Source organism: Hylobates moloch, unplaced genomic scaffold, assembly GCF_009828535.3.
Source record: "Hylobates moloch isolate HMO894 unplaced genomic scaffold, HMol_V3 SCAFFOLD_17, whole genome shotgun sequence".
NCBI lineage: Eukaryota > Metazoa > Chordata > Mammalia > Primates > Hylobatidae > Hylobates > Hylobates moloch.
The window spans coordinates 32,117,545-32,143,159 of record NW_026652292.1 but is presented as its reverse complement, the minus strand read 5'-3'; the positions used below and the strand labels follow the sequence as shown (position 1 = coordinate 32,143,159).

The 25,615-nt window shown below is 37.8% G+C and overlaps 1 protein-coding gene across 1 annotated transcript in view; it reads right to left on the bottom strand.

Annotated features, from left to right (window-relative positions):
- Nucleotides 1–25,615, bottom strand: part of SPEF2 (sperm flagellar 2) — a 192,537-nt gene that overhangs the window by 138,914 nt on the left and 28,008 nt on the right. Inside the window, exons 5-9 of the mRNA XM_032135721.2 lie at nt 23,136–23,276; nt 20,534–20,598; nt 15,233–15,419; nt 10,770–10,958; nt 2,617–2,804 (exon numbers count right to left, since the gene is read on the bottom strand). Coding sequence (XP_031991612.1) covers nt 2,617–2,804; nt 10,770–10,958; nt 15,233–15,419; nt 20,534–20,598; nt 23,136–23,276 — 770 coding nt within the window. The remainder of the gene's footprint in view (nt 1–2,616; nt 2,805–10,769; nt 10,959–15,232; nt 15,420–20,533; nt 20,599–23,135; nt 23,277–25,615) is intronic.

The following is a 25,615-nucleotide window of genomic DNA, read 5'->3' as shown; positions in this document are numbered from 1 at the left end:
AAACAGATAAAATGGCAAAAGTAGGAACATTTTTAAAATAGCTTCTCTAGTCATACAGAATATTGGTCTCCATGTTTTTGCCAAACTTCTCCTTTTCCTCAAGATTCTGACTTGCCATTCCCTACCTGATCCGTTGAGGCTCCTGAATAAGAAAATGACCTGCTATGGCTTCTAGGGCCCTGAATATCTTCCTTATTAGCTGACATTATTAAGATTCCATGCATACTTTTGGGCTAGCAATTCAGTTTTCTCAAAGGATTCAAATCCTGTCAGCTCACTTCAGATAAACCTGGTCTGGTGAATCAATTATTAATTCAAAATAAAACAAGTGAGAAAAAAATGCTATTATATCAAAAAAAGGGCTGCTTTAGAAGCAGTACTGTACTTTCCATTTTAGAATGAGCTCTTTTGACTTTATATAAGTTAGTCTGGAAATTCCAGCTACGTGGTCTGTTTTTTTTTTTTTTCTTGAAACGGAGTCTCACTCTCACCCAGGCTGGGGTGCAGTGGTGTGATCTCCGCTCACCGCAACCTCCTTCCCCTGGGTTCAAGCGATTCTCCTGCCTCAACCCCCTGAGTAGCTGGGATTACAGGTGCCTGCCACTGAGCCCAGCTAATTTTTGTATTTTTAGTAGAGATGGGGTTTCACTATCTTGACCAGGCTGGTCTTGAACTCCTGACTTTGTGATCCACCCGCCTCAGCCTCCCATCCCTTTGCTCACAGAGATAGATGCATATTCTGATTGCCTTCTTTGGAAAGACTTACCAGAAACTCAAAAGAATGCAGCCTTCAGTCTCTCACCTATATGTGATCTGGAAGCCCCCAGTGGGTGGGCCTTGCTTTAAGCTGTCTCCGTCTTTCTGGATAGAACTAATGTACTTACTTCTTGTTTATTGATTGATGTCTCATGTCTCCCTAAAATGTATAAAACCAAGCTATGGCCTGACCACCTTGGGCATATGTCGTCAGGACTTCCTGAGGCTGTGTCACAGGTGCGTCCTCAACCTTGGTAAAATAAATTTTCTAAGTAACTGAGACCTGTCTCAAGTTTTCAGGGTTCACACTTATTAGTCTCTATGAATCATTTATCCCACTTTCATGTTATTCTATTGCTATTTAAATATACTTTGATTTTTAAAATTAAACTTTCTATTTTGAGGTAATTGTACATTCACATTAGGTGTAAGAAATATGGAGATCCATATATCCTTTATCCAGTGTCTCCTGATTGTAATATCTTGCAAAACCACAGTACAATATCACAACCAGGATATTAACATTGATACAGTCAAGATACACAAACTTCTATCACCGTAGAACCCATCGAGTTGCCCTTTCAGAGCCACACTCACTTCCCTCTCACCTCCATCCCATTCTTAGCCCCTGGCAATCACTAATCTGTTCAGTTTCTATAACTTTGTCATTTCAAGAATGTTGTATAAATGAAATCATACAGCATGTAACATTTTGAGATTGGCCTTTTCCCACTCAGCCTAAGTATCTGGAGATTCATCCAGATTGTGGCATGTATTAATAGTTTATTATTTTATATTTCTCAGCAATATTCTGTGATATGGATGTATCACACTTTATTACCTGTTGAGAGATATCTGGATTGTTATCAGTTTTAAGCTATTACAAATAAAGGTGATATAAACATTTGTATACAGGTTTTTGTGTGAATTTAAGTCTTAATTTCTCTAGGATAAATGCCCAGAAGTGTAATTGCTAGGTTGTGTGGGAGTTGCATATTCTGCTTTTTAAGAAATTACCAAACTGTTTTCCAGAGGGGCTGTACCATTTCACTTTCTCAGCAGCAACGAATAGTGGTTTTCTCCAGATCCTTGCCAGTACTTGGTGTTTTCATTTTTTAAAAAATTTTAGCTATTCTTATAGGTGTGTAATGATATATCATTGTGATTTCAATTTGAATTTCTCTAATGACTAACAAGGGTGAATTTTTTTACATGTGTATTTGTCATCTGAATATCCTCTTCAGTGAAACGTCTTTTCATATCTTTTGCCTATTTTTGAACTGGCTTATTTTCTATTGTTGAATTTTGAGAATACTTCATATATTCTAGATAGTAGTCTTTTGTTGGATAGGCAGTTTGAAATATCTTCTCCTCTTGTATACATCCTTTCATCCTTTTCAAAGCAAAAAGTTTTAATTTTGAGGAAGTCCAACATATAAAGTTTTGTCTTTTGCAGAGCAAAAATTTTTAATTTTAATGAAGTCCAATTTGTCAGGTTTTCCTCTTATGGATCATGCTTTTGGTGTCAAGTCTAAGAACTTGTTGCCTAGTCATAGAACCCAAAGATTTTCTCCCATTTTTTTCTCAAAGTTTTATAGTGCTATGATTTACATTTAAGTCCATGATCCACTTTGAGTTAATTTTCATAAAAGGTGTGGAAAAAGGCATGTATGCATCTTAAATAAAAATAGTCAGTGAGTAAATCAAGTCAGTAATCAAGGTCTCCTGGACCCCACCTTTTAGTCTTTTCATGAATCATTTTTATCTCTCTTTACTTATCATCCTAGTATCTACTTTACAATCTTATCCTTCCTCATTCTCTATCATGTCTCTACTATGTTATTACAAAAAAATACTTACTTATTTGTCAACATTCGATAGTCTGCCACCTTAGTGGACAAATCAACTATTTGATCCAAAATTTCCGCACATATTGAATAATGCTTTTTATAACGAGCTTGAGCTCTTTCCACAGCAATCCGATCATGAAGTCTCTTTTCTTTAAGGAATTGTTCTTCAAAGTCAATCTTGGCTTGTTTTGCCAAAGCCTAAAAAGGCAAAAACATATTTTTAAGTCACTATAATTGAATCAAATAAGAATAATGTCATCATTTCAATGGTGAAAAGGTCTTTCAGTAGAATGAAACCTCTTCTCACACCAGGAAAAAAATTAATCATGAATGAACACTTTTTTCTTAATATATTAGTACTTATTGCAAAGACAATATTGGAAATACCCTACTCTTAGCTTATCTTATCAACAAAGCATAATACAGTGAGAAGTGATCTAACTGGGGAAAGCCCAATGTGGATTAATGAGGAATTGGATCTTAAGCCTTCAAAAAGAAGTCCTGAGTTCACCGGTTGCAAATAGGGATCAGAGAGAAACAGGCAAGTCTGTGCCAGACCCTAAGCATAGCTGACCCCTCACTCCCACCTCCAGAGTGCCAATTTGGACACATCTGCTACAGCCATTTCCCTTTGTCTTTCAATGGGAGAGTTCTATAATACTGGTTTATACTTAGAAAATATTTTAGAAAGTCCCTGATTATACTGGCTTGAGAATGTAACACATTTGCCAACAAATGTTAAATGTGTTACTTACAAACCCTCTACAGATACAGCCTTAATAAACTGATGGCATTCATTTGTAGGAACATCTATTTATGCAGAAAGCAATGAAACACTTAGCTTGTTATCACCCTCTCCTTGGCACACTATTATTTTGTTTAGGGAATCTTTTCTTCCCACAAGGTACAAAGGTTGAACTCAGTCCAGCCAAGCTGAGGATAACATAATACTTAATTAGTGGGATTCAAATGACCAAATATTGCTTTTCAGATAGCTATGCCAGCTTCTTGAGAAATTCAGTTACATGCTAGCCTGCTCTAGGAAAAAGATTTGCCTCCTGTAACAACCCAGTGAGTATCAAATGGAAGTAAACTTGGGCTTTGGAGGAGCTATGGACGAGCTCAAGCCCTAGATTTTATATATAATTCAAGTTCTAGCTGTGACACCTTGGGCAAGTCATTAGTCTCCTTATGTCTCCATTTCCTCAAAGTCAGGATATTAATAGTACTTAGCATACCCCAAAAAATTACCAAACCATCTCATCAGAACAAATATTTCCTATTATGATACTATTCATAAATGACTAGATGTGTGACAATGGATTGCTGTGTAAGGTCCACCATTTGTTCTGCTATTACTGTTTTATTTTGTGTGCTTATTTCATTTTTGTTGGGAAAGGGGTTAAGCTGGATGATCACTAAGGTCAGTTCTGTACATTTGACAGATTGAGGAATTACATCAGAGTTTGTTATTCTTGTATTATTCTGTATACCCTGTTTTCATGGAGAAAGAGTACAATTTAAGTACAAAGCTTTATGGCATGATTCATGAAGTGAAGAATTCAGAGGAAAAATGAATCTAAGAGAGCAGAAATATCCAATGAGAATTCATGGAAAGAGTGACACAAAAAATGGATCATGAGGTTGGTTTACTACAGAGTTCTCTGAAACACATGGAAATATTTAGGAGGTGAGGAATAAAAACCTTTAAGGGAATGGTAGAATGTTCCTACCAGTAATAGTATAGCTTTCAACCCTGGTTGCTGCCATTGCCTGTCTCCGCATCTCCCTCTTTCTCTTCCTCCCTTCCTCGCTCCCTCCCTCCCTCCCCCCTCTCTCCCCCCTCCCTTCCTTTATTCCTCTCCCTCCCTTCATCCAGCTGTCTAGTCTTCCTTCTCCTTTTCTATGTCTACCATCAATCCTCTGCCAAAGCCACCATAACTTCCTGTCTCATTACAGCTAAGTGGGTTGCAGCCATAAAAAGAGAAGGAGGAAAAGGAAAAATGAAGTCTGTGGGAGGTAGTAAATCCCAGTGGTTATGAGCTTGGACTCTAAAATCTGATAGAGCTGGCCTTGCTCCCTGCTACACCACTGAGAAACTGTGTGACTTTGAGCCTTCTAGTCTTCAATTTCCTGATGTGTAAAATGTAAATAAGGATGGCATCCACTTATGGTCATTGAAAGAATTATATTATACATGCTTGTAACAAACATAGTACAATGCTTGACTCGAAGTAAAGCTCAAAAAACATCAAATATTATTGTAATTAATTATCAATAATAATAGTAGATAGCACAGAAGTTTGAAATCAGGAACTGTCTTAATATAGAATAGTTTTTCAATTGTCTCAAAGGAAGAGATTAGCAGATTTAATCTAAAAACAAAACAAAAACCCTCAAAAAATTGAGAGTGAAAGAAAAACACAAAGTTCTCCTCCCTCGTTTTCTCTTTCTCTCTCTCCTCCTCCCTTCCTCTTTCTTTCTTTCTTTCTTTCTTTTTCTTTCTTCCTTCTTTCTCTTTTCTTTCTTTTTTCTTTGGTTTCTTTCTTTCTCTCTTTCTCTCTCTCTCTTTCTTTCCCTTCTTTTTCCCTGAGATGGAGTCTTGCTCTGTCATCCAGAGCTGGAGTACAATGGAGTGATCTCAGCTCACTGCAACCTCCTCCTCCTGGGTTCAAGCAATTCTCCTGCTTCAGCCTCCCAAGTAGCTGGGATTACAGGTGCACACCACCACACCTGGCTAATTTTTGTATTTTTAGTACAGACAGGGTTTCACCATGTTGGCCAGGCTGGTCTTGAACTCTTGGCCTTGTGATCCACCTGCCTTGGCCTCCCAAAGTGGTGGGATTACAGGTGTGAGCCACCATGCTCAGCCCTTCCTCCCTCCCTTCCTTCCTTCCTTCCTTCCTTCCTTCCTTCCTTCCTTCCTTCTTTCCTTCCTTCCTTTCTTCCCTCCCTCCCTCCTCTCTCTTTTGCCTTTTTCTTTTCTTTTCTTCCTTCCTTCCTTCTTTCCTCTTCTTTTTCTTTCTTTATTTCATGAGCAAGAGCAAACGTGGTACTGCCCTTATGGACTTTACATGCCAGTGAGATAGGCAAACAGTCAAAGAGCCACACAAATACATATATAATTACACACTATGACAAGTGTCATTAGGGCAAGACTGTGGGGTATGAGGATATAGCAGGGGCCTGACCTAGACAAGAAGGGGCATATGCAAGGAGCTTTGAAAACAAGTATTAATTGGGTGAAGACACTTGGGAAGAGGTGCAAAGTAGAAGAAATGACTTGTTCAAGGATCTGAGAGCAAACCAATGTGGCCAGAGCCCAGGCAATGAAGGGAGGCAATGAAGCCTCAGAGGGGATTATATGGAAGACCAACAAAGGCTGGAGCAGCCTCCCCAAAGTTTCCTGTGCCACTGAGGGGAGGATGTAAGCTGCAGTAGCTGAGGTCTCAATAGCACTGGGCTTGCACCTGATGACCGTAGGGTTTCCAAGTTGGCTTGGCCCTTATAACCTGGGGCATTGTACATTCTCTGTGTGCGGAGGTGGGATGAAAGAGTACAACTTAGGGTTGATTTAAGGAACATAAATAATGTTATATTCTTACACTCTCCAGTTTTTGGTCACCTATTCATAACCACTAAAAATGGATGAAGGAAACCACTGCAGTAGTAGTACTGCAGTAGAAACCAGGGTTGGTAGTGTAGACATGGAGGAAAATGGACATAATGAAGAGAAATTTAATGCATGAAAATGATAGCACTCAGTGAATGTTTTGGGTATGGAAGAATAAGGGTGAAGCAGCTTTCAGGTGGGCCCTGAAGTTTCAGGCTTGTATAATTCGATAAATAATGATGCCATTTGTTGAGCTATGGAACACTGAAAATACTAGTTGCATAGAAAAGGTCATACATTTGGCTTGGAACATGTGGAATTTGAAGTGTCTCTGAGACATACGATCACAGATGTCAAGGAATACTAAAACTATGGCCCTTCATCTCGGAGGACAGAGGCATAACTGCATGGGTCATCTGTCTATTGCAGTAAATACATCACCATGGTTGTGGATGTGATTGTCTGAGAAATAAAATAGAAAAGAAAATAAGGAAGTCAAAGATGAAGCTTTGAGCAATCTGTTAATAAATGTTTTGATATAAGAGAACAATGAGCCTGTAAAGACAATGACCCTGCTCCTGAGAAGGAGCGGCCAAAGAAGTAGAAAGAAAATCGGTATTTTCCACAGCAATACTTAATAGAAAGTAGCCATGGAATAGCAAATCAATACTATTAAAATAAGTAATACAAATATTATTAATACTCTGTGAGCATAGTTAAGAAACGTTAAAGACCTTAATAGATTTAAAAGTACTTTTAGAATGTTCCACCTCCTCCTACTCTCAAACAATAATAAAAATGACAAGAACAATAAAAACTAAGAACAAAGCTGGAAGCATCACACTACCTGATTTCAAACTACACTACACTACACAGGGCTAGAGTAATCAAAACACAAAAACAGACACATAGACCAATGGAACAGAATAGAGAACCCAGAAATAAGACCACACACCTCCAGTCATCAGATCTTTTCCCTGAGATGGGAAACCTGACAACAAACCTGACAAACACAAGCAATGGGGAAAGGATTTCCTATTTGACAAATGGTGCTGGGATAACTGGCTAGCCATATGCAGAAGATAGAAACTGGACCCCTTCCTTACACCATATACAATAATTAACTCAAGATGGATTAAAGACTTAAATGTAAAACCCAAAGCTACAAAAACCCTGGAAGACAACCTAAGTAATACCATTCAGGACATAAGCATGGGCAAAGATTTCATGATGAAGATGCCAAAAGCAATTGCAACAAGAGCAAAAATTGACAAATGGGATCTAATTAAACTAAAGAGTTTCTGCACAGCAAAAGAAACTGTTGACAGAGTATACCGACAACCTACAGAATGGGAGAAAATTTTTACAAACTATGCATCTGACAAAGGTCTAATATCCAACATCTATAAGGAACAAACAAATTTACAAGAGAAAAAACAAACAAACCCATTAAAAAGTGGGCAAATGACATTAACAGACACTTTTCAAAAGAAGACATACAAGTGGCTAACAAACACATGAAAAAAAGCTTAACATCACTGACCATTAGATACATGCAAATCAAAACCATAATGAGATACCATCTCATACCAGTCAGAATGACTATTATCAAAAAATCAAAAAACAACAGATGTTGGTGAGGTTGTAGAGAAAAAGGAACACTTTTACACTGTAGGTGGAAGAGTAAATTAGTTCAACCATTGAGGACAGTGTGGCAATTCCTCAAAGATCTAGAGGCAGAAATATCATTCAACACAGCAATTCCATTACTGGGTATACACCCAAAGGAATATAAATCATTCTGTTTTAAAGACCCATGAATGCCTACATTCAATGAAGCACTATTCACAATAGCAAAGACATGGAATCAACCCAAATGCCCATCAATGATAGACTGGATAAAGAAAATGTGGTATATATACACCATGGAATAATATGCAGCCATAAAAAGGAATGAGATCATGTCCTTTGCAGAGACACAGAATGAGCTGGAGGCTATTATCCTCAGCAAACTAATGCAGGAATAGAAAACCAAATACTGCATGTTCTCACTTATAAGTGGAAGCTATAACATGGACACCCAGAGGGGAACAACACACACTGGGACCTTTCAGAGGGTGGAGGGTGGGAGGAGAGAGAGGATCAGGCAAAATAACTAATGAGCACTAGGCTTAATACCTGGGTGATGAAATAATCTGTACAACAAACCCCCATGACACACATTTACCTGTGTAACAAACCTGCACTTATACCCCTGAACTTAAAATAAAAGTTAAACAAATATATATATTTATTTATTTATTTTGGTATATATATTTTTTGTATATATGTGTGTGTGTGTATATATATATATACACTTTGGTATATGTGTGTATATATATATATATATATATACATATATACTTTGGTATATGTGTATATATGTGTGGGTGTATGTGTGTGTGTGTATATATACATATATCTCAAAGTTTTTTTTGGTATATATACATATATGTACCAAAAAACCTCCTTTCTTCACATAAAAGAAGTAGTAGAATGATAATGCCGAAGGGAATAAAATGGATTTTGTGTAGTTATTGAATGATACTGGAGAGGTGACTGTTAATTCGGCAAACTGAATTCAACATTTATTGATTGATTTATTCAGCTCCTACTTATGTACCAGCTATTCTTGGTGGAGGAGTTGATAAACAACATGTATGGATGAAAGCCATAAAATCCAACCATCTCTAAGGGAGAGATGCCAAGGAACTAGATAGCTCCGCTGTTGGAAAAGGTAATCATGTGAGAGGAAGAAATATAATTTTTTCAGGTGCCTCAGAACCTCACAATTTAGGTCTCTGAGGCTTTAGCAGGCCCAACTGTTCCAGTCCTCTGAAGTTAGTTCAACCCCAGTTCAAGAAAGAACAGATGATCTTTATCACCGTGAGACCAGTCCAGCTAAACATACTTTGCTATTTAGCTGAGCTTGTGAAATAAACATATTTTTCAAATAGGCACTGAGAAAGATAAACACATCATTTCTAATGTAAGTAAATGCCACTCAATCTAGTCAAGTCTATTTTTGCCAAAGAAGAGGGATGAAACAATCATCCAGATAACTCAGCTCTTGAAGCCAAAGAAGACATTGAGGTCAGCATTCATTCAGCTCAAATTCATGGGGTATGGCTCCCTCTCCCCATTCCATACCCACTGTTTAGGCTACGCCTGTTCCACAAAGGCAAAAGCAACACTCTTCTCACTGCAAAATATGCTACTTTCCAAATGATATTTCTAAAAATTGCATAATTTTGGCAAAAGTTACATTGCACTTTGATGGAGTATCACAGTGGAAGCTATGAAGCTAGTAAATAAAACACTGCCCTCCTGTTTTCTATAAGGTTTCTCTTCTGCCCAGTCTGGTTTTATAAATATTTTATGACAGTAAAGACAGGCTATCTAAAATGCCACTCGCATGAGTTCTCTGCAATCAAATGTGGACTAATGGATTAAATAAATCTGAAACTTCCCCAATAGGAAGTAGACAAGAAGTAAACCATATACTCCGTTAATAAAATCAATCTATTTTTGTTACTAGAACCCACATATACATAGGGTTTGGGACAAAAATAATCTATTAAATAATTAAAACATTGGATATTTTGATTTTCAGAGTTGTAAAAGGGCCGAGACACAATGATACCATAGTAGCAAAGAGCACAGCTAGCAGCCTAGATCTGAATTTCTGTATACAATTCTCAACTACAGTGCACCAGAGTATCCTAGATAAAGCACTTATTCTCATTCTGAGGAAGGAATAGCATAATATGGGCCTGAGGAATCTCTTTTTTTTTTTTTTTTCAGAAGGCAAGGAATTGTTGATTAAAGACTAATGGTGTCTAGTTGAAAGGAAGCAGCTTAAAAGTTCTCTCACTGCCTGAAGATATTCACCTAGAATAACCAATACCAATGTCTACTCTAGTAAACTTAGTGAACTTTTAAAGAAAAAAAAAGTATCTAAAAAAAAAGTAATGACTCAAGGAACTGAAAGTTAGACTATCACCATTCTTTTTGGCAGCACACTTTATACTTGAAGAAAATAGAGTGACATATTTAAGATATTCAAGGAAACAAAGTGTGAACTAACCATTTCATATACAGCCAAACTTACAATCAAGTATAAAAGGCACACACTATTACCAATATATAAGAACTCAGGGAATATGGTTTCCATGAGCCCTTCCTGAGAAATCTATTGGAGAAAGAGCTTCAGACAATCAAAATGACTAGAGAGACATGGACATAAGGGTTGGTGGTGAGCATTAAGTACTTAGCTACTTGTAGAATCAAGACTAAAAGAAGACAGTATAGTACTGTGTAGTGGCTACGTGCCCTGTTGATGGAGTTATACAAAAATAAAAATGGGAAGATAACAGGCTGATCATATAAAAGAAAATCAACTCTTGTTAGATGATTGGCAACAAAATGTAGCTTTTTTTTTTTTTTACCATGACTTGGTAGAAAGGAACAAAAGTAACCTTAGAAAGATTTCTAAGGGAGATAGTATTTACCGCTTCTCGATCAAGAGCATCCTGGAAATCTTTAAGTCGTCTTTCCTCATGTTGTTTTTGTCTGAAAATTCTGTTTTGCCATAAAACTTCCTTTTCATGCCGAACATGCATGAGCTGCACAGCAATCCGGCGCTCCTGCTGGGACTGCCGCATCAGCCGGTTAATCAGCTGTTCCTCCCGATAAGCCTCCTGAAAACACCAGGGGAATTATTTGTTAAAGTGACACCCAAATTTCCCACTGAGCTATGAAGCCTATACAGAAACAATATACGAAAGGCATAATGTTCATCTAAATCAATTTCTGTCATTTGACTTAATTTGAACATGGCAAAAAAAAATCAAGTTATGAAATGGGGATTTCCAACAAAAGTTGGTGTTTAGAAACATTACGGTTTTGCAACTCACAATTACTTTAAACAAATTATTACCTCATTCAAAACATTATTAAAAATAAATTAGGTGATTTTTTTTTCAAGGTTTTAAAAACAAGCAAATAGCTAATGGATACTAGGCTTAATATCTGGGTGATGAAATAATCTGTACAACAAACTCCTGTAACACGAGTTTACCTATATAACAAACCTGCACATGTACCCCTGAACTTAAAATAAAAATTAAAAAAAAATAAGTGCTATAACTCTAAATTTAAAAGCATGTTTTCAGAAGGTTGGGATTATGTTGTATGCATTTTAACATAACTACTAGTTGTAAAACAAATGCAGGCGTTGTCAGCTGAAGACTGCAGATCTGATTAGTTCCCAGTGAGGATATTGCAATACCAACGTGAGGGAAAGCTACTAATACAAACTGACAGAATGTGAAGCCTGGAGAAGAGGCTAGGGGAAATGACCTACTGCTTATCTTATCTGAGTGGTCATAATCTGAAAGAAAAACTAGATGTATTCTTGGCTGTTTGAGGAGAATAGAAGGGTGGACCAGTAAATGAACGGTGGAAAAAAACATTAAACTGGGAATCAGAGGACTTGGTCATCATAATAGGCTGGGTGGCCTTGGGCAATTAACTCAGTTTCTCGGGCCTATTTCTCGCCAGGTAAAATTATGGGTTTAGGTGGAAGATAATATCCAAGGCCCCATCAAGCTCTCTCACTCTTTCGAAACAGAGACATCATGTGGAAAGAGGAGGTATCTATAGTACTCAATGGGGAAGACATAGAAAAATATCTAGAGACTGGAGGAACTTACTCTGGTCTACAACCACTATCTAATTTTCCAAAGATGCCCAAGCAGCTCTATAGAGGAATAGGGCACTGCAGGAAAGACCTGTCAGCTAAGTATTCAAGGGTCTTCTGGTTAAGAAGTGAGGGAAGGGCCTGGCGTTCAAATGCCAGTTCCAAAGAAATGGCATAGAAAAGATTCTTAGAAGGCAGAGGTAACTGACTTGAGGCAAACCTTAATTGGCCAAGATACTAGCCATATGACCACAGAACCAGGTGGGAGCCAAACTGTGTTCCCAGTTTGAATACACTTAAATGCCTATGAAGTACTTTAACAAGCCCAAAACTAAACTCACTAACTCCCCTTCAGACCTGGTCCTCTCTCCATATTTCCCCATCTCAGATGATGATCCTACAATAATCCATTCTGTGATCTAAGACATTAGGGCCATCCTAAGTTCATTCCTCTCTCATCACTCCTAATACTCAATTGTTCAAGAAGTAGTCTAGTATACCTCCTAGGTATGTTTTTAAACCACCCCCCTCATTCCATTCCATACCCAGTGACACCACCCCTATCTTGAACATCAGCCCCTCCCTACCAATCCTTTTCTTACCATCCCTACTCTCAAAACCTATTCCCTAAAAAGTGAAATTAATTTTTATAACTTTAAATCTCATCATTTAGTTCACATAATTCCACATATTTATGAATCAGTAGGCAAGATATCAACTTGAGCACAGGTCTCTGGCTCTCTCTTCACCAGCCGAACTAAAACAGGAATACCCAAATTCCAGGGAGAAACTGTAACAACTTGAAAGCTAGGGAAGATATTTTGAGGCATTTCTGATGGATTAAGTGCAAATGGCACCAGAAGAAAACATTCAGGGCTGATGTGGGATTTATGTCATGCTTGTGAAAAGCAGCAAGTAATTGAAGGAAGTAGAATTCCTAGCCCTGACATATACCATTTTTCCTTTGGAGGAGAGGAGAATGGATGGAAAAACCAGCCATTGTACACATAAGAATTTCCCATTCCACCACTGAGGACCAGCATCTCTTGTGTCAGTTGCACAGGAGCCTGAGCTCACTACATTCCATAGGAAGGAGGTGATAGGAATGGAGGGAAAGCAGCATATGCTTCAGGCCTGGTTCTAGGAATAGCAGCTCCCCCACACACAGAAAAGAAGCAGCACAAGATGAGGTTCCTGTGATGCAAATATATAGAGCCCTGACTCTTTTTTAGGCCCCTTAGGTTGCTTGATTTCCAAACTGGTAAATATACCTCCAACTCTAGTTTTGAAAAGTCAGTGTTAATAGCATCCTAGTGGAAAGTGAGGAAATCTAGAAAGAATTCATTTACTCCATTTTCCAGGCAAACGCCAGACCTAGATTACAAGCAGAAAAATAGTGAGAAAAAACCTTGCAGCCAACACACAAGTACTTTGGAACATATATAGAAATGTGTTCAAAATTTCATTGCTAGGTAATGAAACTTGAAATGGGTAGTTATTTTAAAATTAACTTTTCAACTATCTAGTTTTCATAATTTGAAATTCTTCTAATTAAAAGGGAGATAATCAAACTGATTGAATAAAGATATAATTTGAAGAAATCAGAACATGAATAACTTTCCAGTGCAAAGAGATGTGCAGAACTATTTTTTTGAACTTTCACTAAGAAGTGGAATCCATGAATAAATTTTACTTCTTCATATTTATATGAAGCCTTTATTTCCTTTCAGTGAACAAGCAGACCAGACGTGGGTAGGTGAATAAAAGCATCTTCAAATGGTCTTTGTAGACATGCAGATTTGTCCTATTTACATTCACAACTGAAATCACCATCCACCCCAAGTTTGTTCCTCTCACCATCTTCCATATCTCAGCAAATTATACCTCCAGCCATCCAGGTGCACAACCTAGAAATCCAGTTTTTCATCCACTTTTTCACTTTCCCTTGTTTAATAAATCAATCAGTCCTGTTGGTTTTACCTCCAAAATGGCTCTTAAAGCTACTTCTCTCAATCCCTATTGCCACTACACTACATTTAAACTGGGATAATCTCTTACCTGAACAAGAGACTTGGATTGCCCTTCTGTAATCTATTCTCCAAACCAAAGCCAGAGTGATCTTTCTACAGGCAAGCCTGACCTGGTCACTCTTATTCTGCTTTGCATTCAAACAGAAAATCACAAAATCTCCTATTTCTTTCTGTGTATCTTACAAGGCTCATCATAATTTGGCCTCTGGTGACTCCTGCCAGATGGCATGACTTTCAGTTAGCTAAAAACACTGAGCTTTCCATGTGATATTCCCAAGTCTGGAAACACTCACCTTCCACCACCTTTCCTGGAAACTGCCCCTAACCCCGACCCCACCATGACCATCCCACCTTCAATTAGCTAACTCCTGACTCTTTATCCATGCTTCTGCTATTGTCCTCCAGACACTGTCTCCTAAAGCAAGCCAGGTGGACTTCTCTAAGTGTCACTCGGCCTAATCCCCCTTTCACCTTCACAGCACATTCACACTCCAACGTACTTGCTGTTTGTAGATGCTCCTATAAACAGAAAGCTCTGGGAGACAGGTGTCTTGTTATTCTTGCTCTCTGTCATATCTCTGGGCCTATCACAAGTACTCAAAGCATAGAAGTTCAATAAATATGTGTTCAATGTAAGAAATGATCAGTGATTCTCAAGCTGTAGTGGCGTCAGGATCACCTAGAGAGCCTGTTAGCACAGATCACTGGGCCCCACCCCCAGAGTTTCAGGTCTGGTCTAGGGTGGGGCCCAATAATCTGTATTCCTAAAAGTCCCAAGCAATGCTGGTGCTGCTCGTCCAGGAACCATGCTTTAAGAACCACTGGAATAGACTGGTGAACAAAAGCAGAGGATGAACAACTTTTCCATATTGTTTTCATTAAACCATTCCCTTTTTCCTCTAAAAGTAACAATAGAGTACACATGGCAGATACAGATTTTAGGTTCCTTTTAATGTAATTTTTATTAAGGTAAAATATACATAACATAAAATTTACCATTTTTAAAGTATACATTTGTCTTAATTACATTCACAATGTTGTACAACTATCACCAGATTTTAGATTCTTCAGTAAATAGCTACGTTTTTTTTCTAGTATATTTGTTATTATGATGAGGATGTGAAAGTGACATTTGATGCAGAGTAGCAGACAATACATATATAAACTACATACTATGTGTACAGAAGACTACATTTTGTAGAATTCCCAGCACTATTACTCAACCTTCATCTAAATATCTTACCTCTTGTGCTTCGTGGGCTATTAACTGGTCCATTAACAATTTCCGCCGTCTTTTCTCTCTTTGCTCTCGTGCAAAAGCATCTTCTTCAAGGCGCTTCTGGATTTTTTTAATGTACTCATCATCCGAGTAAGTATTTAACAAATCGGCGGTTGTCTGGCCTGCTGTATCTAAAGAAGTCTTGGATGCACTAAGAATAATAGTTTTTATTTTAGATTTTTTTAAAATAATGTGATCCCACTACCTGTGACTATGGAGAAAGACCTCAGGAGAAGGATCCCTTGAGTTTACTGTTAATTTATTAATACAAGCATTGAAGAAGATATTTGAAATCAGTGTGATACTAATAGCTTATCAACAGATCCCCTTTGCTTTACCCCATTTCTAAATTCTCTGTGAGGTCCTTATCATAGCCTTCTTTCAAGGCCCATCAGCTTTTTGTTCTTTCACCTTTTTTTTTTTTTGAGATAAAGTTTCGCTCTTGTTGCCCAGGCTGGAGTGCAATGGCGCATCTTGGCTCACTGCAACCTCCGCCTCCTGGGTTCAAGTGATTCTCCTGCCTCAGCCAACTGAGTAGCTGGGATTACAGGCATGAGCCACCACGCCGGGCTAATTTTGTATTTTTAGTAGAGACAGGGTTTCACCATGTTGGGCAGGCTGGTCTCAAACTCCTGACCTCAGGTGATCTGCCCGCCTTGGCCTCCCAAAGTGCTGGGATTACAGGCATGAGCCACCGTGCCCAGCCTGTTCTTTTACTTTTTTTTTTTTTTTTTTTTTTTTTCTCTGTCGCCCAGGCTGGAGTGCAGTGGTGCAATCTTGGCTCACTGCAACCTCCACCTGCTGGGTTCAAGCAATTCTCCTGCCTCAGCCTCCCGAGTAGCTGGAACTACAGGCACGCGCCACCACGCCCGGCTAATTTTTTGTATTTTAGTAGAGGCGGGGGTTTCACCATGCTGGTCAGGCTGGTCTCGAACTCCTGACCTCGTGATCTGCCTGCCTTGGCCTCCCAAAGTGCTAGGATTACAGGCGTGAGTCACTGCTCCCAGCCTTACTTTTTATGATTTTCATTCTACCCAGAAATTCTGGATTTCTTTTCCTCTTCTTCCTGCTGGCTCTGGGCCTCTGACCTCCTCTGTTTTGAATCAACAATAGGCAGACTATTGATAACCCAAGTGTCAGAGAAGGCACAGCTCTCAACAGCAGACCAGGCACACTAATGCCAGGTCACTAGAGAGTACTTCTATGTACAGATGGTTCCATCTACCACATTCTTCCATCACCCATGAAAGCACAAGTTACTCTATCAACTCCCAGATGAATTTTTGACTGCTTAGAACAGTGGCTGAACTCTTATTGAAAACATAGCCATTGAAAACACAGCCATTGAAAGTTGTCTTGCTTACCATGCCACACATGTAAGCACAGGACTGACTGGCTTCTTGCTCATGCCCTAGAGATTCAAGTGAGAAGACTCAACTCAGAGCTCTTGTCCTATCTCATGTCCAAAACATAAAGGATCAGGAAGAACCCAGTGGTCTTCCCAACAGAAAGTTAAGCACATTTAATTTAGTGAGTCAAATGGGGGCTTAGTACAGAATTCATACATTCATTCCAAATTTATCATTAAAAGATACATTTTTATGTATATAAAATCAAATAATCATCGATTCTCATCTGCATCCTCTTCAAAAAGTAAACAGAATAATACAATAGTACAAGATATACCATAATGTTACTTGCCTAGAAATAACGAATTTTTATGTTATGTATAATCATTGTTTTTGTTACAAGTAATTAATATATTTGGTTTACAATATTACTTATAATCTTATTCAAAAAATAAGGACATATTAAAGTGTGTAGAGACTTGTCATCAATTCTTATATAGACAAAAGTACTCTGGTAAAATCATAGTTAACTCATGTTTAATTTTTAATGATGTAATACCTGCATATTTATAATATAGACCATATTGTAGTATAGGTCATAATTTGGAGGTTTACTGCTCCCAGCTGATCTCCTAGTGAATAAGAGAAGTATCCTATTTTTCTTCTGCCTGCACCTGTGCCTAGCATGCCTGGCAAATAGTTGATGTCTGCTAAATTTCAAATAATGTGCTAAAAAACACCATACATACATAAAAATCAAACTAAAGTTCCAATCATTTTATCAGCCAGGGCTCAACCTTTGATTGTATTTTGTCACTGAGAAGAGTTGAGCACAAACTATGCAGGTACCAAGCACTCAGTAAGGCCAAAGACAGAGTTTAACTCTATCTATTTATTAAGATTTAGTATTTAATTGTGTAGCATAACACTTTTAGATCTTTCATAAAAAATCTTACTATATTTGTACTTAAATGTGTTGTGTAAAAGCTCCTGCACTGGATTGAGTGTGGGGTTAATAGCTCTCTCAACACAATATTTATGCTGTCAATAATATACTTAACAAATTGCTTCTCCTTTATCAATTAGTCAATTCATCCATCTGTTGTCTTATTCCAATAAAGGCAAAAAAAAGCTACACATTATGTACTTGAATAAATATTCATTTTACTAGATGTAGGTTTCTTGAGGGCAATGATTATATTTTCTTTTTATCTGTTTGCTTGCCAGACATTCATCTAATCTAATAATTGTATGTGTATAATCTATTAGTAGCAGAAACCTTGGTCAAATTTGTATTTCTTAAAAAAGTAGTAGCTAGGAAAAGCCTCTGATAAATATATTAACGCAAATACCAAATTACAGCAGCCAATAACCCCAGCTAAAGAAACAAATAGCAGACAGTATTTATTATTCATCTAAAAAATGAAAAAATGGAGGAACCTTGTTATATGGGGAAAAACCAGCCATGAGGGCTCTTGCATTGCTGGCATGAGACATCATTTCATTCTTCCACCAAAGAGAAACAATGAACTTTGAGGTGGCATCCCGAGAAACTGTTCAGGAGCAGGCTATGAAAGAGGCAGCTGCAGAAAGTGCTCCTGCGGTTCAAGCTGGGAGATTTTATTGCCTTCTGGCGTCAAGTTAGTGTGAAGTTTCTCAATATGCCCAGAACATTCTTGATTCTAAGCTAAGATTCAGCATGAACTAAAAAAGTAGTGATTAATGAAATGGCTTAAGAAGGGTGCTATATCGTAACCACAGCCTCTGTTTCCTTGAAAAGTTTGCTCTAGGCCAGCACTTCCCAACGTTTTTCTTTTAAAGGCCAAAAGAGAAAACGAACTTTGTGCAACACACTGGAAAGGATTTAGATTCTCAAATGAAGCTGTTCACAGCCACAGGTAACTGGCCCAGGGACTTCAGCTGCCCCAGGCCTTCTCCTCCTGCTGTAAGTGAGGGTGTCAATATTTCAGATGCCCTCTGCTGGAAATCTTTGGCAGGACCAAGTGGAGCCTTCTGTGAAGAAGGGACCTGACACTACTATTTCCCTCCCTTTTCTCTCAAAATAGAGCCCCAATTTTATGCAGGGAAACTGTGTGTCCAGTTAAAGACTACATTTCCCAGCTTCCCACTCTGTCAGGTGTGGCCATGTGACTGAATGCTCTCCAATAAGATATAAGCAAAAATGTTATATGGGACTTCCGGGAAGGCTTTTGAAAGAAGCTATTTCAGATAGGAGATATCTACTTTTTTGTCTGTCTTCTTTCCTGATATCCGGAACATGGGCCAAGTGGCCGGAGTCCCAGTAACCATCTTGTATCATGAATGTAACCCTGAGGATGAAAACCACACCATAGGACAGTGAGGCAAAAGTAAAGAAAGGAGGAGCCTCAGTCCTTGATAACCTTGGAGCTACAGCATACACTATGGGCTGCTTACTTTCTGATTTCTATTACATGAGACACAAGCAGATTTCCCTCTAATTTCATTCACTGTTGTTTTGGGGTTTCTGAAACTAACTGATAGAGACCTAGGGTCTGGTTGGGTTGGCAAAGGCAATAGGGAGCAGGTAAATGTTTGCAGCTGTAATGTACAGGGATGATCTTTAAGACATTTAATAACTGACATGGCAAGGACACTAACCAATAGACATGGATACTGGTGCAGGGCCTGGGAGACAGTGCTGTGCTTCATCTTAACTATGGTTGCTAAACTGTGTGGAAATTGAGGGGTCCCAGGACAGGGGCAGGCCAGGGAGCTATAGAAAGTAGCATTCACCAAGTAGCAAAGTATTCAGTAGTTTAAGATGGTCTTCTGGTGGACACCATCTGTTTATCGCCACGGAGCCTGTGGCTAGAGAGGTGGGTGAAAGAATGAGAAGAAATTGGTGTTTTCATGGGCCAAGGTTAGGGTAGGTGTGTGCTAGGGTTCAAGTGGTGGCTGCATGGATGAGGAGACTTGGATTATGTTGTTTTTACGGGTCAGGATCAACACTGATAAATGGGAGTGGGAATCAGAATAGTGCATCAGGAGTTTCTGCAGAGGAAACTTGTGTACATCACATAAGTATTCTCCACTTTGCTCAATTTCCTTTCTTACATCTGACTTCATCATTTCTTCCTTATGGCTCTGATTTTCCTTGTTCCTCCTCATTTGACTGTCTCTCCCTTCCTTCAGGAAATTTTAATATGAAACTGAAGTATGTAATTTTTTTCTGCTTTTCTTTAGAATTAGTATCTTCTTTAACAGAGATTTATCTCATATTTCATAAGATGTAAATGCATAGAGTTTGGATCATTTCCATTTAAAAATATAAAAAAACCCAAGTTGTTCCTACATATGTCCTCTCTAATGAATTACTTTCTGTAAATCAATGACCTCCCATAGAAAACAAAGTGTGAAGGAGCTTTATCTTCAGGTAAATGAAGCCAATTAATGAGGAACTTTGTTCAATGGACCCACTAAAGTGACTGTCTTAGTGACATTTGTTCAATGAACTCATTCATTCAACTTCTTACTGCTGGTCTCTATGCTAACTGCTGAGGATACAGCATGATATAAACCAAACTACAGTCTAATAAAGGATTTACTGTGACAAATTTAAATTAGTGGTACCTTGAAACAATTTTAGTGAATGTTTAAAAAATATGTGTGAACTTAGAAGAATAAACATAGCACAGAAGAATAAATCAACTTTACATTTCATAATAGTCACTTTCTCTCTAGATATTTATAAAAGTTGCTAACAAACAATCTGAACTTTAGCTCATTTATCTTCCCTAATTACTCTCTGAATCAAGATTCTTTGGAGTGAAAAGATCCTGGAATAGCTCTTCCAGATAAACTATTTCTAAATATTCAAAAGCTATGTGTACAACAGAATGCAGTTTTGTAATTATTAAAATAGCTCACATCTCACCTTTCTTTTGCTTGGAGATCCTTTTTTATTAATGCTTCGAACTTCTTAATTTCATCGGCCACATCCTTTAAAGAAAATTCATCATCAGTTCTCTGCCTCTAAAAACCATTGAAAAATCTTCATTTACCATATTCAGTTAAGTTTATAAATTTATACTAATTCAAGGTAATTAGGATATGAAAAGCTATATTCTAAAAATGTTTTTATAATTTTGATTTGTTGCTTTTAGACTGGGCTAACTATACCTAAAAGAATGTGAAAATTGCATCCCCTGAATCATTCACTTCATGATTTTGACAGGGCACCAAAGGGCATTTAATTAGAATACAGATTATCAAAGAGTCAGGACATACATTTTTGGATACGAATATTTCTTTTTCTTTTTCTTTCTTTCTTTTTTTTTTTTCTGAGATGGAGTCTCACTCTGTCACCCAGGATGGAATGCAGTGGCGCGATCTCGGCTCAAGGCAACCTCCACCTCCTGGGTTCAAGTGATTCTTCTGCCTCAGCTTTCCAAGTAGCTACTAGGATCACAGGCATGCATGACCACACTCAGCTAACTTTTGTATTTTTAATATAGACGGGGTTTCGCCATGTTGACAAGGGTGGTCTCAAACTCCTGACCTCAGGCGATCCTCCCGCCTCAGCCTCCCAAAGTCAAATATTTCTTTAAAAATTGTTGTCTCGGGTGTTTTAAACATTTCTCATGCAACTTTATTTACACTATTAATTTGTCATCTGAAGTTTAACTTTAGCTCACCTTTGTGTTTTACAAACACTTTTTAAAAAACTTTAATCAGGCCATGTGCAGTGGCTCACACCTGTAATCCCAGCACTCTGGGAGGCCGAGGCCAGCGGTTTGCTTGAGCCCAGGAGTCTGAGACCAGCCTTGTGTACCTGTAGTCCCAGCTACTCAGGAGGCTGAGGTGTGAGGATCACTTGAGCCTGGGAGGTTAAGGCTGCAATGATCCATGATTTTACCACTGCACTCCAGCCTGGGCAACAGAGTAAGACTGTGTCAAAAAAGAAAAAAAAAAAAAAAAAAACTTTAATCAACTCAGGGACATACTAGAGGTAGATACTGAAATGGAGTCAGACAAAAGCCTCTGTGGGTGGTAATTTTAGAATCCAAGTACAGAATATTTTGTTAGTATTTAAAAAACAAAAAAATGTGAACTAATATAAAATTCAACGGATTTAGGAATCAGAGAGATCTGTCAATCTCTGCTTTACTACCACTGGGTAAAACATGTCAACTTTCTGGGTCTCAGTTTCTTCATCTACAAAATGGGAAAAATAACACCCTACTTAGAGAGTTATTTACAAATCAAAGATAATGTGAAGTGCCCAATCCACAGCTTGACATACAGCACATGTTCAATAAATGGTAGCTATTAATCATCTTTATAGGTCACATGAGAGAATATAAACAATCACTGTAGCAGTATGCAGTGCAAATTGCAGGAATTTGTGTCAAACTGAACTGTAACATTGCTCTCCTGTGAAATATAATCAGATTGTATCTTACTGAAATGATTGACAGTTGGTGTGGTCCAGTAAAATGTCACTGGTATAGGTATCTTAAATTTAAATATACTGATAGCAACAAGTCACTTAACAGTCCTGGGATTCATAGAAAAATAGTGTGGCAAGATGAGGAGGAATTGAGTAAAAGCATATAGTAGGAATGGCATATGTATGCTATGTGTACCTTGACTGGCCCCTGCTGTACCCATGGCAGTTATGACCTGCTATGGTTTGGATGACTGTTCCTGAAAACCGCATGTGAAATTTGATCCCAGTGTTGAAGGTGGAACCTAATGGGAGGTGTCTGGGTCATGGCGGTGGATCCCGCATGAATAGACTGATGCCCTCCCTGGGGGTGAGTCCTTACTCTGTTAGTTCCCATGAGAGCTAGTTATTAAAAAAGAGCCTGGCACCTTCTCTCTCACTCTCTTTTTCCCTCATGAATAGACTGATTCCCTCCCTAGGGGTGGGTTCTCACTCTATTAGTTCCCATGAGAACTGGTTGTTAAAAAGAACCTGGCACCTTCTCTCTCCCTCTCTCCCTCCCTACACCCTCTCTCTCACTTTCTCTCTCCCCATGTAATGTCTGCACATGATGGCTCCATTTCTCCTCCCCCTTCTCCTTACTAAGGCCCTCACCAGATACCCAGTCTTGAATCTTCCAACCTTCAGAACCGTAAGTGACATAAACCTCTTTTTCTTTATAAACTACCTAGCCTCAGGTATTCTTTTATAGCAACACAAATGGATAAGACATGACCCGTTACAACGGCACCCATTCTGATCTGCTTTGTTATTGACCACAGAATCTGTTTCAACACAGGAGTCCAGACTGCCACTTAATAGGAGTTTGCCATTGCTGGCCTAAAGCTACATTCTTCATTCTGAACAAATAACAATATAAAATGAGTTGAATATGCATATAGTGGAGGAATGCTGAATGAGAAAGGACAAGGTCAGAGATAATTTGGAAAAAGCAAGTGTGAAGTTTTGGAAGGTCTCTCTATATGTTTCAGAGAGAGACTATTCTTTAGTTAAGATGAACACAGCACAATATTAAAGGATTATCACTTACTTCTGCCTCTTTTTTCTTTTTCATCATTTTTTGGGCCTCGAGTGCTTTCAAAGTACGATTTGGTGCAGGTTTAGGAATCTGTATAATAGCTGCTTGGATTTTGGCCATTATTTCATTTTGTCGTCTTCTGTTTAAGTATTGCTGAATATCCCATATACATTAGTTTAGTGATTCAGAATAACAGAATAGGCAATATAATACACTCATAGGTACAAATATATAAAATTTATCTATTGAAAATTTCAGAACCCAGCAATTCAAGAGACTAGGTGTCACAACTGTGTAATATTAAGAGACATCAAGAGACTAGGTGTCACAACTGTGTAATATTAAGAAGCAGGTGTCAATATGACTTACTGTGAAAAGTACGATGTTAAAACACAATTCTGGAATCTGCAAATCATATCTATTAAATGTCTGTATTTTCATTCTGTGTGCTGATACTAAAAGGACAATAAAGATGTCCCAAATATAAATAAGAGTATAATTCTTTCCCAGTCCTACTGTCATGACCTTACTAAGCATGGAAGAAAAAAATTCTATCTTGAAGATTGTCCAACGAGAAAATTCTATCTAGGAGACAGTTTCTAGGATGGTTCCTGGGAAACCCAATAAGAATGACAAACTTCCCCAAAACCCAGTCACACTTAAACAATGAGTTCAGGGGCAACCTCAAACACTGAATTAACACTAAATTATATAATTATTGGATCATCTCTTCTGTATGTAGGCAGTAGTTATTTTAAGAAGAATATAAGCAGGAGAATGTAATTGAAAAGAAAAAGTGACTGAAAATCAGATAAAGTATTTTAAAAGTAAATGATTTAAGAGGTAACATGTGAAACTATTCATGACTTTACTACTGATACATTATATTAGAACTAATATGATCATTAGCTCCCGTGTCCAAAGATAAAAAAGGTCAATTTACCATTAAAAAGGCATACATTATAGAAAATTTTCTTCATTTCATTTTCCAAAATATGAATATTTATTTAATTGCAATATGTTTATCTTTTTTTCTTAAGAAGACCAGGAAGACACAGAGTCTTCCTTTTGCCTTATTTGTTCCCTATGATCATTTTGAACATAATTTATTTCAGAATATTTAATGGTATCATATTTGCTTTTTCTCAACATTCTTGGAGACTGTCTGCATTAGGCTTGGCACTAATAGACAGGCTGGTTCCACATAAATTAGAGTCACAGCAATTGGTCTCAACTTAAACACTACTTTAAGAGTGCTTTCTCTCTTTATCATGTAACACCAAAGGGAAATATAATCATTTATTTATCCTCTGGCAAGTCATACAATTACATGACTGCTTTACACTTTATTATATATAAAATCCACTCCAGTTAGTCCACTCTTCTTCTTGAAGCTACAAAAACGTCCAATTCTGAACTCTGAGGCAGGTAGAAATAAGCGTCCCTGTTTTTACAGTTGGGGAAATTGAAGCTGAGAGTTGTTTAGAGGCTGGCTCAACGTTAACCAGCTTGCAAGTGATCTTCCAGTTTGTCTGTCATCTTTCCATTCTTCCCTGCAAAGAGCTGACTACGTTCAGAATATAATTTCTTATCATTCCAAATAAATCCATGAATTTAAAAAGTGATTTTACAGTGCAATGGGAAGAACTACATAATTCTTTTGCCTGTAGTTTACACATTCCATATACCCAGTCACCTGAAATACTCTTTTTTTAAGTGAACGTATCTATTTTTATTATGAAACATTAAAGTTTGACACATTGCCTCATTTGCTTTTTTAAAATCTATTATCTGACTTAAACCTATTCAGCAAAAATGCCAATAAATTATATTAATCATAGTTTGGGTCTTTTTAAAACTAGGAATATGTTTTATGATAAACAATAATACTAAATCTGAGTTGTATGAACTGTTAACTTGAAATTTGTTTTAGATGTTTAGCTTAAAACAAAAAGAAAACCAATCACATTAATACACTGTTGCAAAAGTTTCTCCGGAATGCCCTCCACATCACTGTGTGTCAGCATCCTTTGGCTTCTTCACTGAGGTATGGAATGCAGCCACATGTAGGTGTCAAGGCACTCATTCGAAGCTGTCCTATCCTGCACATCTTAGCAATCACATTAGATGGAGGGCTGATGATATGCACTAACTCCCAGCCCAGACTATCTTGCTTTTAAATAAACTAATTTCTTTAAAAGAAAATCATCAACTAAGGACTCAAATGCTGAATTTAGAAATAATAATTCCAATTCAATACACATTCAATCAAATGTGTGAGTACTTAAAAGTCACAAATTTTGCAAAGTAAACAACCAATGAACTAAGGCAAATAGCATTGCCACCACATGCCTTAAAATGGTATTTTTGGTGTTCGAAAGACTCTTAAAAGTCTTTAATGATTCCATGTACCATTATTCTCTCATCTACAAAGGCACAGAAGATCATTAAAGAGTTTTAAAGAAATTTGAGAAGGAGCAGAGAGTTAGTCA